Genomic DNA, 13,339 nt, shown 5'->3' on the forward strand with positions numbered 1-13,339 from the left:
AAACAAACCTAGTTACTAAAGAAAGAAAATGTAAAGAGTACATGGGAGGAGAGGCTACCTTCAGAGAACTGGGAGAAATGGGGGAGGGAGAAACCTGATACAGTGTATCCTCATGTGAAACAGAGGGAAGGTTTTCAAAAAAACACTAAAAGATAAAAATAAATTTGGAGACCACAATTATGACTAGTATTAGATTATCCTATAGTATAGAAGGAACCATGTGAGAAACAGATTTTCCTGAGGAGTTAGAGAAGGAGTATGTACCAATATCCAAGCTCAGACTGTTAAACCTATGTGCTAATTGCTATATAAGCCATCTATAGGCTAATTACCAGATCACCTTTCAGTCTCACTGACTCTGAAACCTGAGGCAAATAAACTGGAGGAAATCACCTGGGCTAGGACTAGCACTGGGGGACCAGAAAACTCAATAACAAACAAACAAAAAACTACTTCAATGCAATATTTAAGACATCAAAATTAGTGCAAAAAAAAAAAAATCATGATGAACAAGTCATCAAAGTTTTAAATCAAGACAGAATCTGACCCTGACTCACCTCGATCACCTTACCTTAATCCTGGTCCTGGAGGAATCTGTTTTTTGCCATTCCCTTACATTTTCTGCCTGAGTCAGGCACTTTGCCAGCTTCTCCCTGGCCCTGGCCATGGTAGATCCCACCTTTAAAATCCTTCATCTTCCACAGAAACACACACACACATATAAAGTCACACACATTCATACACTTCAAAATGTTCCTTGTTGTGAACCCTGCTCCAGCCATCAGCTCTGCCTCCAAGAATTGAGTTCCTGCCTCCATTCAGCAACTCTGGTCTTAATATTAAAGGCAACTTAGCCCAATTTATGATATAAAAATATTTCTCAATTACATTATTTTCTGGATCTGTTTTTGCATCAGATGATGAAATCTTTTCAGGAATTGTGGTTTCCAGAAATGTTTTATCGGGATCTAAAACAAAAATAAGCAAAGTTATTTTGATATACCTGTAATCCTACATTGTCCATATCCAATTCCACATTTGTTTCTCTATTTTTTGCAGAGGAAAGATAATACTGAATTCAAGAGTGACCTGCAATTTTCAGTGAAGCAGGTGAAGGGCAGCAGTCACCAAATCAGAACATCATTGACAAATAGCTTCTTTATGGCGATGCGACTATTTCTAGAATAGCAAAATTTTGTACGTGGAAGACCCCTTATTCCATTTGTGTCCGTTTTACATAAAGAATACCCAGAGACGTGAAAAGATTTTCTGCCTGGAGTCTGCCTCTGCTTTCTTGGCCACAGGCTCCCAAGCGAGGGGCAAGAAGAAAGTGGGTAGGGAGAGTGCGGGGCTGGGATAAGGTCTGGGTCTGGGGCCTGGACCAAAAATGACAGCCCCCTAAGCGAACACAGTCCCTCCGGGGGCTGATGGCGAGGGGGAACAAGTATCTAGACTTACGGGGGTCTGCGTGCAGCTCTCCAAGTCGGGTGAGAAGGACCAGAAGAAGGAACATGGCTCCGCTGTCTTGGAGCCCGGCTGGCGGTGTAACAGCAGTTGAAGCGTTGAGGAAGGTGGAGGCCAGCTCGCGCAGGGCGCCTCCGGGGAAGTGCAGGCGGCGCCTCAGGGAGGAGCTCAAGGGAGAGGTCGACTGGGGGCTCTCGCTCTCCCCGTGCCCCGGAGGTGGCATAGCTAGCTCGGTAATGGTAACGTGCAGCGAGCGGGCAGACCGGGGAGGGCTCAAGGCCAGACTGTCAAGACCCACACACATTGGGTTTATTAAGGAAGGAAAGGCTGTGAAATTTTCAATTCCCAGATTAGGGTGGTGCCTGGTAAGGCTTTTGTTTATATCTTGTACTTAGTCCAACGACTTCTGAAGTAATTTCTAGTTACAGTGAGGAGAAAGAGCAAAGATAAAAATGCTCAAGTTACTGATAACAAACAGTCCTCTATTATTATATTTACATATCATCCAAACAGGCAAAATGCTTGTATTTGCAAAAACTGCTGCAAACACTGTGACTTTTATAAATTTAAGTTCGTTGGATAAACCATTATGGGACAGCTGTTGAATGCAGACCTCATACAGTCCCTCCTCAGTCTCTTCCAATCATCTTTAATATCCCAAATTATTATTGCTACACTCTGTGTAATCCTGTGCCCCTAGTTTTTACTACTTTAATTAGATATTATTGCATTCTGCCTTTATAAGGAGCAAGAATAGTTTGATTTTTGAAATCTATAGGCATTCTTTTCTCCACAGATCCTAGCCCACATCATAGTAAAAACATTAAAATACAGCCACACCCCACATTAACTATAATATTGCTTTAATAAATGCCAAAATCATGATTATAAATTTGATTTGAACTTGCTTGGCTGTCCCCAAAACTAAAGTAAGTTATTTGCAGAATATAACAGTAACAAATACCAAGTGGCCCAGAAATAAAGTCACAATAGATGGAATGATAGCAGAATGGATATATACCCTTTAATGAATTAGGAACTTGTACTATCAGATTGACAAACTCTCCTAGAAAAGAATAAGAAAGAATTGGAAAGTAGAAAATACAAAAATAAAATTGAGATAAGAAGAATAGAAGTAGAACTGTCACTATCCAGATAATAGCATTTAAAAAGTTAGAAGGAAATATTTTTTTTAACTTTTTTTTTTCAACATTTATTTTTATTTTTGGGACAGAGAGAGACAGAGCATGAATGCGGGAGGGGCAGAGAGAGAGGGAGACACAGAATCGGAAACAGGCTCCAGGCTCCGAGCCATCAGCCCAGAGCCTGACGCGGGGCTCGAACTCACGGACCGCGAGATCGTGACCTGGCTGAAGTCGGACGCTTAACGACTGCGCCACCCAGGCGCCCCTAGAAGGAAATATTAAAAGGGATAATAGAAAAGTTTCTCTCGGTTTAAAAAATAAAAGAATGACCTTAGGAAGAACCCATATATTAACAACTGGGCATTGAAGGAAAAACAAATCTGAAATTTAAAATGACAACAAGAGAAAATTCTGAAATCTACAAGAGGAAAAAACAGATCATTCATCAAGGAACAAGAAATTGACATTAAGAGACTTACTGGATTGATGAAATCAGTAGGTTATTAAAGTGTGGGCTGAAAGGAACTTGGAATTATTATTCAGGACACAATTTAAAATTTGTTCGTAAGTATGTAAGTTCAAGGAAGTTTTGACATAAAGAAATGATAAGGGAAATAGGAGATACTGTTAAATGACATCAGAAGTAATAGTAACCAAATGTCCACCGTCACCACTGTTACTCAACATAATGTTGCAAGTCTTAACCTCAGCAATCAGACAACACAAAGAAATAAAAGGCACCCAAATCTGCCAGGAGGAAGTCAAACTTTCACTCTCACAGATGACATGATACTCTATATTCAAAACCCAAAAGAGTCCTCCAAAAAACTGCTACAACTGATACATGAATTCCACAAAGTCACAGGATATAAAATCAATGCACAGAAATTGTTTGCATTCCTATACACCAATAATGAAGCAACAGAAAGAGAAATCAAGGAATCGATCTCATTTACAATTGCACCAAAAAACATGAAATACCTAGGAATGAATCTAAACAAAGAGGTGAAAAATCTATACACTGGAAACTATAGAAAGCTTATGAAAGAAATTTAAGAAGACACCAAAAAAATGGAAAACTATTCCATGCTCCTGGATAGGAAGAACAAATATTATTAAAATGTCAATACTACCCAAAGCAGTCTACATATTCAATGCAACACCTATCAAAATAATACCAGCAATCTTCACAGAGCTAGAACAAACTAACCCTAACATTTGTATAGAATCACGAAAGACCCGAATAGCCAAAGCAATCTTGAAAAAGAAAACCAAAGCTGGAGGCATCACAATTCCGGACTTCAAGCTATATACAAAGCTGTAATCATCAAGACAGTATGGTACTGGCACAAGAACAGACACTCAGATCAGTGGAACAGAATAGAGAACCCAGAAATGGACCCACAAACGTATAGCCAACTGATCTTTGACAAAGCAGAAAGAATATCAAATGGAATAAAGACCATCTCTTCAGCAAGTGGTGCTGGAAAAACTGGACAGTGACATGCGGAAGAATGAACCTGGACCACTTTCTTACACCATACACAAAAAAAATAAACTCAAAATGGATAAAAGACCTAAATGTAAGACAGAAATCCATCAAAATCCTAGAGGAGAAAATAGGCAACAACCTCTTTGACATCAACCACAGCAACTTTTTACTTGACATGTCCCTTGACAGAGGCAAGGGAAACAAAAGCAAAGATTAACTATTAGGACCTCATCAAGATTAAAACAAAACAAAACAAAACAAAACAAAAACCTTTTGCACAGTGAAGGAAACAATCAGCAAAACTAAAAGGCAATCGATGGAATGGGAAAAGATATTTGCAATGACATATCAGATAAAGGGTTAGTATCCAAAATCTATAAAGAACTTATCAACCCTCAAAAAACAATCCAGTGAAGAAATGGGCAAAAGGCATGAATATACACTTCTCCAAAGAAGACATCCAGATGGCAAACAGACACATGAAAAGACGCTCAGCATCACTGATCATCAGGGAAATACAAATCAAAACCACAATGAGATACCACCTCACATCTGTCAGAATGGCTAAAATAAACCACTTAGGAAACAACAGATGTTGGCAAGGATGTGGAGAAAGAGGATCTCTTTAGCACTGCTGGTGGGAATGCAAACTGGTGCAGCCACTCGAAAACAGTATGGCGGTTCCTCAAAACCTTAAAAATAGAACTACCCTATGACCCAGCAATTGCACTACTAGGTATTTATTCAAAGGATACAGGAGTACTGTTTCGAAGGGGCACATGCACCCCAATGTTTATAGCAGCTCTATTGACAATAGCCAGAGTATAGAAAAATCTCAAATGTCCATCGACTAATGAATGGATAAAGAAGATGTGGCTTATATATACAATGGACTACTACTTGACAATCAAAAAGAATGAAATCTTGCCATTTGCAACAATGTGAATGGAACTAGAGTGTATCATGCTAAGTGAAATAAGTCAGTCAGAAATCATATGATTTCACTCATATGTGGACTTTAAGATACAAAACAGATGAACATGAGGGAAGGGAAGCAAAACTAATATAAAAACAGAGATGGGGGACAAACCATAAGAAATGTTAAATACAGAGTACAAACTGAGGGTTGATGGCAAGGTGTTGGGTGGGTGTTGGGAAGAACTAAAGGGGTAAGGGGCATGAACACTGGTTGTTACATGTAAGTGATGGATCACTCAATTCTATTCCTGAAATTATTATTACACTCTATGTTAACTAGCTTGGATTTAAGTTTGTTTTTTTTTTTTTTAAAAAAAGGAAGAAGTGATAGCCAGATAGTAAAGTGCTTGTAAGGAAAATGTAAATTTTGTTTATGTATATAAATTTATATATAGCAATTTAAAACAGGGGACTGGGGAAGGTCCCCCAGTGCAGCTACCTTCTGCTCATACTAACTGGGTGTGAGAAACTCATAGGCTAGTTTCCCAGGAAAGCAGACTCTGAGACGGAGTTGTGTGTTGCAGGAGCTTTACTGGGAACTGTTCTCAGTATTGACACATGTTAGGAAAGGGGGCATAAGCTATGCAGAACTGAGTAGAAGAAGAAATGTGATACAGTTGAAGCAAAGGCTTTGTCTGGTCCCACAGGGAGATATGGGATGGCCCTGCGTTGCTGTCCTGAGTTGAAGCAAGGAGGCTGGACCATCATAATCCACAATTACCCGTCATTGGATGTGAGCTGTCCCAGAGCTCACAAGAGTGTGAATGAGGAGATTCAGTTCAGCCAAAGGCAAGTCCAGGAGAGCAAGTGCTTCAGTCCAGGAACAGAGCTCTTAAAACAACATACTATCCATCACACCGGTGTTATAATATTCAGAGGGTGGCATGGTCAGAAACTGCTCTGCCACCTGGAGTAAATGAGGACTACAAAGTGACTGCCCCATGATAACTTGAGAGGAGCTAGAGCTAAGCCCTAAGGAAAGAATGCAAGTCACTTGACAGCCATTCCTAGGGCTTCTGCACTGGAGATGCCTCCCTGGAAGGACCAACCATAGCTCCTAAGCCACCTCCAGACCCACCATCAACTCTCAACCAACCTGCGGTGACTAATGATGAAACAACTTCTAGCAACTGAAAGTAGACTGAACCTATACAGGAGACCCAAAGGAGAAGACCGAGATGCAGGAGAAAGATCAGAAAAAATATGGCATCACAGGAGTCAATAGGAGAAATGGCTCAGAGAGAGTGCTCATGCATACCCTTGAGTCAATTGAAAAGACCCACATTTCCATACAGAAATCTGGAGTGAAATAATCAGAATATTCATGAATGAAATAATGCATCCTGTGCCCTCTGTGTGTCTGCCCTGCAGCACCAGAACAGATTTTCAGTACACACTGGACAGCAAGACCAGAACATCCCAAATAAACGGGTCCTGCCAGTTAATCAAGTGTCCATCACAACATTTATATGTAGTCATATTGGTTTTGGGACACATGTCTACATCATAATTCCCTGGCTTCCATCACCAGCATTAAGAATCAATCAGAATACAACCCCCTTCTGTCAAACAGAGCATGTTTTATTAACAGAAAGACCATGATTCACCTTATTAATCTCACAGGGGGAGTTTAGATCCTGGTAAGCACCACTCGTGTAGTGTACCATAAACTTGATTATGAGGAGAAAACCAAATACAGCATTATTACCATAAAGTCCTCACTGATCATTTTCTGTCCCTCCCCCCCAAAATGTATTAAAGTCTAAAATATACAAATCTAGGGGCGCCTGGGTGGCGCAGTCGGTTAAGCGTCCGACTTCAGCCAGGTCATGATCTCACAGTCCGTGAGTTCGAGCCCCGCGTCGGGCTCTGGGATGATGGCTTGGAGCCTGGAGCCTGTTTCCGATTCTGTGTCTCCCTCTCTCTCTGCCCCTGCCCCGTTCATGTTCTGTCTCTCTCTGTCCCAAAAATAAATAAACGTTGACAAAAAAATTTAAAAAAAAATAAATAAATAAATAAAATAATAAAATATACAAATCTAAACACATGGTAAAACATTTAAAAATAAATAAATAAATGTAAGAAAAATTGACCAAATGAAACAGTAACAAAGTATATTTCTAATAACCCAGAATCAAATTTTGAGACAATATTAATATTACATGATGCAAGGTGAGGGAAGATGCCAAAATAATAAAAAATTTTTCAATTTGATTCTAAACTTGTATTTATACAACTAAATATCCTAAAAATATATCAACAAAATTATAGGAATATAGGGGAAAATTGGCAAAAGCATAATCAGAGGTGGAAATTTAAACACACTTTATAATTATGGATAGGTCAAAATTCAGACAAACTTAAAAAAAAATTTTAATAGAATTAAATGACTCAGATAAATTTGACCCATTAAACATTCATACAATTCTAAATCAACTGTAGAGAACACATATTCTTCTCAACCACTCATGAAACATTAACAAAATTATCATGTCCTAGGTCTTAAAATATTTCAACTAATTTTAAAGAATAAGTACATAATTCAATTTATATTTATTTACAATTATATTAAAAATCATTAATATAGTTGGATTGTAATATATCATCTTCCTATTGACTGACTTTCCACTTGCCTTGCCCCTTTTATACGTTTTTCTCACCTTTCTTGCCATTTTTTGAATTTATCATTCTTTGTTATTCCATTTTCTTCCTTTATTGGCATGACAACTATGTAGTTTTCAATTTTTTCTTTTACTGGTTACCTTAGAATTACAAAGTGTACCCAGGATAATTTCTCTATTTTAATATATACACTGATTAGCAATATTAATTACATCTGCAAAGTCCCTTCGCGGGAATACCTAGATTACTGTCTAACTGAATAGAGCACAGGAATTTTGGAGGGACGTCTTTAGAATTCTTCCTACAATAAGTGGCTAATTACTGTCTCCAATCCTTTGGGCTCCGAATGACCAGATCATGATATGACTGTCCATGTGTTATTCTTTGATGATGTGGTGGCATCATTTTTAGCAGGTCTTTGAGAAGGTATAAATTATAGCTTCCCTAATTCTGCCATAGTGTATGTATGTTCAGTTTGAACTTCTATTGCTAGGCGCTTATTTGACTTTAGTTGACCCATAATGGTTCATAAATTTCACCAAGTCCTTCTGCAAACCAAAATATCTAAGTGGAATAGGACTGTGTCCTACTTGAAAAACCATAAAGTTAGATGGGAAATGAGAGTGCCATTGTATTGACAGATAAAGTTCATCTCTCATTTCATCATCTCATGATCCTGGAACCTTACCTCTTATGAGGCATTCTTCTCTGACTGCTACATAACTTATGGATGGCTCCACCACCCTCACTTCCAAACAGCTAAGGTGGCAGATATACTACACCCAGCCTCTTGGCATATACTCTTAGAGGAGAGTGAAGGAACCTAATCAAGGGGGCAGAACTAAAGACAGTACTCATGGAATTTACCTGGACTCTATAGTTAACATTAGGCCTAATCCTTATAGACCTCTATTACTTGTCTGTGCTGACTTACCTGGCATTCTAATTTTTAGCTGACTTATCTGGCATTCTAGTGGGTGGAGAAATGTGACTAGCATTGAACTGGTCAAATTCCTGTACAGTCAATCTTCTGATATTTCTAATAGAATTGAAAAACTAGGGGTACCTGGATGGCCCGGTCAGTTAAGCATCTGACTCTTGATTTCTGCTCAGGTAATGATCTCACGTTTCATGAGATTGAGCTCCACATCAGACTCTGTGGTGAGCATGGAGCCTGCCTGAGTAGGCTCTCTTTTGCTGCCCCCCACCTCAAAATAAATAAATAAATATTTTTTAAAAAGAAAAACTAATTTGGTGGACATTCACAAAATCTCTAGCATACATTGACATTGAACAATGTTGTTGATGTGCATACAAAACCTATAGCATCCCTGACACATCAAACACCCTGAAAACAAATAAGTAATTGCCTATATATGGATCCAGGCTAATGCAGCATAAGAATGCCTTTAAGAAACTCATCAGTGTGAAGTTAGCTACAAATTAGCTCTTGCCCAAGGTGTCCTATTGTTCCTGAAATTATTATTGACCCTGCTTGTCACTGGCAGGTAGATTGCAATGGGTAGCTCCCTATCCTATCCATTAAGCAAAACATTTATTTTCACTTGAGCTAATTCTCGTTCAGTTTACAAGCAACTCTGCAGGAGCAACATTACCCCAATTCCATAGTACCTTTTCAGAAAATACATTTTTTCACCTGTTTTGGATTTGGGATGGCATGTCCATGTCTGTTGTTGGCAAGGCTGAGCCAAGAGTCTAGGCAGCTCAGCTGGATTCAGGATTAATTATTAATTATATCTGTTAAATCCATCTGGTAGAATGTGTCATTCAAAGCCACTGTTCCTTTGTGACTTTCTATATGGATGACCCATCCATTGATGTAATTGGGGCGTTAAAGTTCCCTACCACTATTGTATTACTATCAATTAGTTCCTTTATGTTTATTAACTGCTTTATGTATTTGAGTGCTTTCATGTTGGGTGCATAAATACTTCCAATTGTTAAATCTTCTTGTTGGGTTGTTCCCTTTATGATTATATACTGTTCCTTGTCTCTTTTAACAGTCTTTGTTTTAAACTCTATTTTGTCTGATATAAGTATTACTACCCTGGCTTTCTTTTGACATCCACTTCATGATAAATGTTTCTTCATCCACTCATTTTCAATCTACATGTGTTTTTAAGTCTGAAATGAATTTTTTAGGCAGTGTATAGATAGGTTTTGCCTATCTTTGTGGTCTTACAAAGAAGTGGTCCTATAATGCTCTGCAGTGCAGTTTTTAGTCCATTTACATTCAAAATAATTATTGATAGATATGTATATATTGCCAGTTTGTTACTTGTTTTGTGACTTCTCTGTTTCCTTATTCTCTTCTCTCAAAATAAGTTGGCTCTATTTAGTGACATACTTGGATTCTTTTATCTCTATTTTTTGCATATCTGTTACTGGTTTTTGATTTGCAGTTACCATTAGATTTGTATATAATATCTTCTGCATTTAGCAGTCTGTATTAAGCTATGTTCACTTAAGTTTGAACTCATTCTTTACTCCTGTCCTCCCCACATTTTAGATATATGGTATCCTTTTATTTTGTGAATCCCTTGACTGATTTTCACAGATATACTTTTTACTGCTTTTGTGCTTCTTACTTTTCTTAGTCTTACTTGTGTTCTTTCCTTTCCACTCAATGAATCCCCTTTAATATTTCTTGTAGGGCTAGTTGAATGGCCACAAACTCCTTTAACTTTTATCTGGGAAACTCTTTATCTCTTCTTGTATTCTGAATGACAGCCTTGCTGGATAGAATATTCTTGACTGCATATTTTTTTCCTTTCAGCACTTTCAATATATCATTCCTTCTGGCCTGTAAACTTTCTGCTGAAAAATCTGCTGATAGCCTTATGGGGTTCTCCTTGTATATAACTGTTTTCTTTTCTCTTGGTGCTTTAAAAATTCTGTCTTTATCACTACTCTTTGGCATTTTAATTACTATGTAATTTAAATGTGTGTGTCTTAATGTGCACTTCCTTGGGTTGATTTTGTTGGGTTATCTCTATGCCTCCTGGATCCGCATTTCTATTTTCCTTCTCAAATTTAGGATGTTTTCAGCTATTATTTCTTCAAATAAATTTTCTGCCCCCTTTTCTCTCTTTCTTCTGGAATCCCTATATTGTAAACGTTATTACACTTAATGGTGTCACTGAGTTCCCTAAGTCTATTCTCATTTTGCATAATGTTTGTTCTCTCACCTGCTAGGTTGATTACTTTCCATTACACTGTCCTCCAGATCACTGACTCATTCTTCCCTTTCTAGTCTACTTTTCATTCCATCAGGTGTATTTTAAATTTCACTTAATCTGTTCTTCTCCGGTTCTTTTTTACCTCTTTGTTAAGGGTCTCACTGAGGTCCTATACTCTTTTATTAAGCCCAGTGAGTATAATTATGATCATTACTTTAAATTCTCCTTTAGACATCTTACTTATCTCCATTTTATTTAGGTCTTCTGTTGTGATTTTGTCCTGGTCTTTCATTTGTGACATATTCCTCTGTCTCCTCATTTTGTCTAACTCTGTATTTCTGTATGTTAGGAAAGCAGATATGTCTTCTGCTCTTTATAGTGGCCTTATGGGGACACCTGGGTGCCTCAGTCAGTTAAGTGTCTGACTTTGGATTTTGGCTCAGGTCATGATCTCACAGTCTGAGAGTTCAAGCCCCACATCAGGCTCTGCGCTGACAGTATGGAGCCTGCTTGGAATTCTCTCTATATATCTGCCCCTTCCCGACTAGTACTCTCTCTCTCTAAATAAACTTTAAAAAAAAAATTTTAAGTAGTGGTCTTACAAAGAAGTGGTCCTATAGTGCTCTGCAGTGTAGTGACCCTGTTCCCTAGGACTTGGTCCTTCAAAGAGTGCCTCCTATGTGTGTTGTGTGTGCCCTGCTGTTGTGTTCTGATAACTTTTCCCTTCAGTCCAATTGTCTGCAATGTCTCTCTTTGCCTGTTGTGGGCAATGTTTGGTCCCTGTGGTGTTAGTGGGTCAGTCTGTGGCCACCTTGGGCTTAAGTGTAGTCAGACCAGTAGCTTGCTATAGACACAGTAGTACCCAACTTCAGATGCTTTCCCTGTATTGCCCCCTGAGAAGCTTTCACTGATGGGTGTGGCCTGCAGTCAGACCAGCAGTCTGCCCCCAGCCTGCTGCTAGGGCCACAGTCTGACATTTGTGTGTTATCTTTCCCCTCTCCCCAGAGGCAGAGTCACTCAGTGTAGTACTGGCCCCCATTGGGGCTACCTGCACACTGCCAGGCCTACAGCACTGCCCTGGCTGGCCTCTAGCCAAGAGCCAATTGGAAGGGGTGGATCTTCAACTTTTTGGGGGAGGCCCAGTGTTAGTAAGGTTTGAGGAAATTCTCTGGGGGAGGGGACATGCAGCATTTAGACTAAAGCAGGCTTGGCTGGAAGGGGTGGATCTGCCAATGTGTGAGGGGTATGGGGCCACAGTGTCATTAATTAGGTAATGAGTGTCAGTGTTGTGTTGGTTCTGGTTGGAGGCCCTGTTTATGCTGGGACCAGGGAAGGGAAATTGCACCTGCCAGCTCCTTTGTTCCTGGAAGAGTCTACCGATGATGTTGGCCCCTCCAGCACTTGCTCTGAGATATACACCCAGAAATAGGATTTTTTCTTTTGATATACACCCAGAAATAGGATTACTGGATCATATGGCAATTCGGTGTTCAACATTGAGGAATTCATACTGGATCATATGGCAATTTGGTGTTCAACATTGAGGAATTATTTCCCCTCCCATATGTTCCAGGCACTCTTCAAACTATTGCTTCTATGCTATATCTCCACAAGCTGTTTTTTGTGCTGTCTCTTTAAGGGCAGGGACTCAGCTTCCTCTTGATCTTCTGGCTCTCCCAGAGCTGAGCCTGCTGAATTTTTAAATTCCAGGTTTTAAGTCCCACTGGCTGTAAGAACTCTCCTAATTTGGCCCCTCTGGTTTTCAAAGCCAAAATTATGGGGGTTTGCTTTTCCCATGTGGGCTCCTTGGTGTGAGAGTCTGTTTCTCTCCCTTCTCCATGCCCTCAGGTCCTCCCCGCCATGGATAGGCTCACAGTCCATTTAGCTCCCATCAAGACTCTGCTCTTCCTACCCTCTTCAGTGAGGCTTCTTCTCTACATTTAGTTGTGGAGTTTGTTCTTCCAGTCTTTGGCCATTGTCTAGGTTATTTACACTGATGTGAGTGTTATCTACTCCTATCATAGGATGAGGTAAACTTAGGGTCCTCCTACTCTGCCATCTTACCACCAGCCCAAAACTCACATTTACTATTAATATAAATTTTCTATGCCATGCCATTGGCTGAATATTTGGTAATAAATGATCTTTTAGTAATAGATAATAAAATCATGAGTTGAGGCAAATTACCAGACCATTAAGTTCTTATTTTGTTAACACAATATGAAGGTTTATTTTTACTCTATTCTGGAGGAATTTAAGCCATGAAACCAAGATAAGAAATATGAAATAGGTGTTTGAAGTGTCATTGTAGATATTTTATAAATTATTGCATAGAGGAAGGGCTTTGAGCAATTCTTAATAATTCCATTCCTGAAGGTGACTAGTTTGATTACTAAGATGCACTGAAAAATGTAGTGTACATAAACACCTGTCTTTTT

General features: G+C 39.1%; 1 protein-coding gene across 1 annotated transcript in view; it reads right to left on the minus strand.

The window, feature by feature from the left end:
* LOC122473300 (disintegrin and metalloproteinase domain-containing protein 5-like) overlaps positions 1 to 1,783 on the minus strand; it is a 124,202-nt gene extending 122,419 nt beyond the window's left edge. Inside the window, exons 1-2 of the mRNA XM_043563664.1 lie at positions 1,459 to 1,783; positions 889 to 968 (exon numbers count right to left, since the gene is read on the minus strand). Coding sequence (XP_043419599.1) covers positions 889 to 968; positions 1,459 to 1,768 — 390 coding nt within the window. The 5' untranslated portion in view covers positions 1,769 to 1,783. The remainder of the gene's footprint in view (positions 1 to 888; positions 969 to 1,458) is intronic.
* Positions 1,784 to 13,339: the final 11,556 nt, after the last annotated feature.

This window comes from Prionailurus bengalensis, chromosome B1 (genome assembly GCF_016509475.1).
Source record: "Prionailurus bengalensis isolate Pbe53 chromosome B1, Fcat_Pben_1.1_paternal_pri, whole genome shotgun sequence".
Classification (NCBI taxonomy): Eukaryota; Metazoa; Chordata; class Mammalia; order Carnivora; family Felidae; genus Prionailurus; species Prionailurus bengalensis.